Source organism: Trypanosoma equiperdum (genome assembly GCF_001457755.1).
Source record: "Trypanosoma equiperdum strain OVI genome assembly, contig: ctg_1852, whole genome shotgun sequence".
NCBI classification, from domain to species: Eukaryota; Euglenozoa; class Kinetoplastea; order Trypanosomatida; family Trypanosomatidae; genus Trypanosoma; species Trypanosoma equiperdum.
The window spans coordinates 286-3,133 of record NW_027123896.1 but is presented as its reverse complement, the minus strand read 5'-3'; the positions used below and the strand labels follow the sequence as shown (position 1 = coordinate 3,133).

Here is a 2,848-nt window from a genome sequence, read left to right as displayed (position 1 = left end):
AATATTATAATAAGAGCAGTAATAATTATAATAATGATAATAATAGGAGAGTGCTTTATAAGTGAGAGGGTATGAGGGGGAGTGGGGAATCATAAGAAATATTATAAAAGGTAATTGGGAAAAATAGTGGAGGAGGAAAAAAGGCATGTGCGCAGCTTCAACCGCAGACAACGATGACCGTCTTCAAACACAAGGATAATGTTAGAGGGGACAATTATGAAGACAGACCAACGACTGTGCTGATCATGTGGTGTTGTTACGCTTTATGCATTAATAGAGGAATAGGAAAAAACGTTTGACAAATATATAAATAAATGGAAGAGTACAGGACAATACATTAGATGGCGAAAAGAAGTAATACAGGAGAAAATTATTCTCTATATTTCAATCAAAAATTAAAATATTAAAAGCTTAAATGATTGCAACATAAGTTTTTAATTTGATGGTAGACCCTAATATACAGTAGTAAACAAAGAAGAACGATTACCACAAGAAATTGATTTTGGCAAATGTAAAGTAATTTAAAGGTTTTTATCAACCAATAGAGTAACAATACCGATATTTGTTGGAACTAATATAATGTTATGGAGATGCTGTGTTCTAAATCAGGATTGCTAATCTATCATTGTGGAAATAAATAAAATGTTTAAACTGCATAAAATAGCACATATATGAAGCTTTTGTAGAATATTTATGACGAAAGATCATTAAAAGTACTATATTGGTATACTTTCCATGTGTTAGCACCTGTTACAAAGCGAGCCATTTATTATTGAATACACACTGTCCTGGAAGTGGTGAATATTATAAAGAAACTTCAAAACAAAAGAGTGAAAAAAGGGCTGCATTCGGCGAACATTAGACAAAAGAGAGAGGCAATAAACTAGGACAACAATGGGAAATAATCAAGGTTTAGCATCCGGTAGAAGAATCAGCGTTGTACCGTTATTGAAGATGCATCTAACAAAGACTAGTTGATGTCCATTGAAAGAGCGCAAAGCTCATAGGTCTTAAACGTTTGTGATGTATTTATAGAATGGTATGAATTATATTTAAAGTTGCAGATTATTGGAAAAAACTGATTTTTTTCATGTAGGGGATGCTAAACGACCCAGAAATGAGCGTAACGGGTTTTATTGCTCTAACGGCCGGAGAAAAATTTGTAAATTTTTAATTGATTTGCCTTTCATTTCTTTGCAACAAAGGTCATCCGAAACAACAAACCAGCGCCAAAGTAAGTCAAGCCAAAAGCACGTCTAGTGAAATGACCGTAAGCACAAACGCGCCAGCACTGACACAGCGATGCGGGTTGCTCAGAGCTCAGCCGATGTTATTAATAACTCTGGCAGCGACAGCAACGCTTCTGATAGCAAGGCCGGTCAGCAGCGCAGGCCCAAACGCCGGCCAAAACCGTCAAACCTTTGGTTTTCTGTGCAGCCTCGTACTTGCTGCAGAACTGGATAACCAAAAGTTAGAGCCATCTAACGCAGCAGTGGAAGCGATAACAACCTCAGGCCACATTTCGACGATTCTAGCACAACCAGACGACGTAGCCAAACTGCAAGCTGTAATAGGCAAAGCTCCAACCGCCGCCAACGGAAGCGATCAGCTTCCCGACAGTTGCAAAGCCGAGAAGGCGGTACCTTGCAAACAGGCGGCAAGCTGGCTCGCTAGTCTCCCGGCCGATGAGCGGCAAAAGGTAATCCGTGCGAGCAAAGACGACCGTGGATTCAAGCAAAAAATAAACGCCACAGTCAACGCAATAAAAAAACTAGGCTTTCCAGATACCCAACTGGCATCACCAGGAGCCGGCCTCGACGTTGCGAGCAAACTGCGCAAAGCTGTATACGGCGGCGATGGATCCATCCCAAAAATGGCGAGCATCCCGGCCCGCACCGACCGCGCAACAAGCTGCGGCAACGCAAACTCGGCAGTAGGTGAAGCAGCGACTCGGACAGTGGCCGCAACCATAGCTTGCTTATGTGCCTCCAGCAGCGCAACCGGCTCGAGTAACACTGGATGCTACACGCCAGCAACAGACGAACAAGCGTTCGATGGAACCAGCGACGAAATCAAAGGCTGGCAAACAATACTAGCCGAGTGCAAGAAGCTACACCCTAACTACAACAAGATGGGCTACACACAAGTGCCAATCGCCCTTACAGCGCTCAAAGCAGAACTTTTTGCCGCCAAAGGTAGCGGTGCGGACAAAATAGGGATACTCGGGGCAATCCAAGGAGACGGAAGCGGAGCATGCGACGGTCAACACGCTAGCAACAAAGGCGCGTGTGCGAGTTTCAGGACGGCAGCCAACACAGTGGCAGCACCCACCTGGATGACGACAATAGAAGAAGCGATTGCAGACATGGAACAACAAAAGACGAGGGCGAAAAACGCTATAATAGCGGAAGCTCAAGTGCACGCTCTGAACGAAACACTAACGACGCTCCTAAACCTAAACGCTATGGAAGCGCTTAAGCAGCAAGACACAAGCCCAACGCAAGCACCTCAAACACCATCAGGTGACTCAAAAAAACAACAAGAGGAAAGCGAAGAAAAGTGCAAGAACTTAGACACAAAAACAAACTGCAACCAGCATAAAAACCCTAAATGCAAATGGACCAAACCAGACGTAGAAGCAGGAAAATACTGCGAATTAAATGAAACTAAAGTTGCAGAGCAACCAACCCAAGCAGGGGCAGGACAGCAAACTTCAAAATGTACTGGACAAGATACCAAGGAGAAATGCGAAGCCGTGCAAGGAACAGCTCCCCCTGGCAAAAAATCTGTTTGCGGATGGATCACTTACGAAGATGGTAAAGGAACACTTGAAAAGCCTTACTGCCGT

The 2,848-nt window shown here is 43.5% G+C and overlaps 1 protein-coding gene across 1 annotated transcript in view; it reads left to right on the top strand.

Moving 5' to 3' along the window:
• Window positions 1-1,264: 1,264 nt before the first annotated feature.
• TEOVI_000583400 (Trypanosomal VSG domain containing protein, putative) overlaps window positions 1,265-2,848 on the top strand; it is a gene marked incomplete at both ends in the record, with an annotated part of 1,644 nt that continues 60 nt past the window's right edge. The window contains one exon of the mRNA XM_067223364.1: window positions 1,265-2,848. Coding sequence (XP_067079465.1) covers window positions 1,265-2,848 — 1,584 coding nt within the window.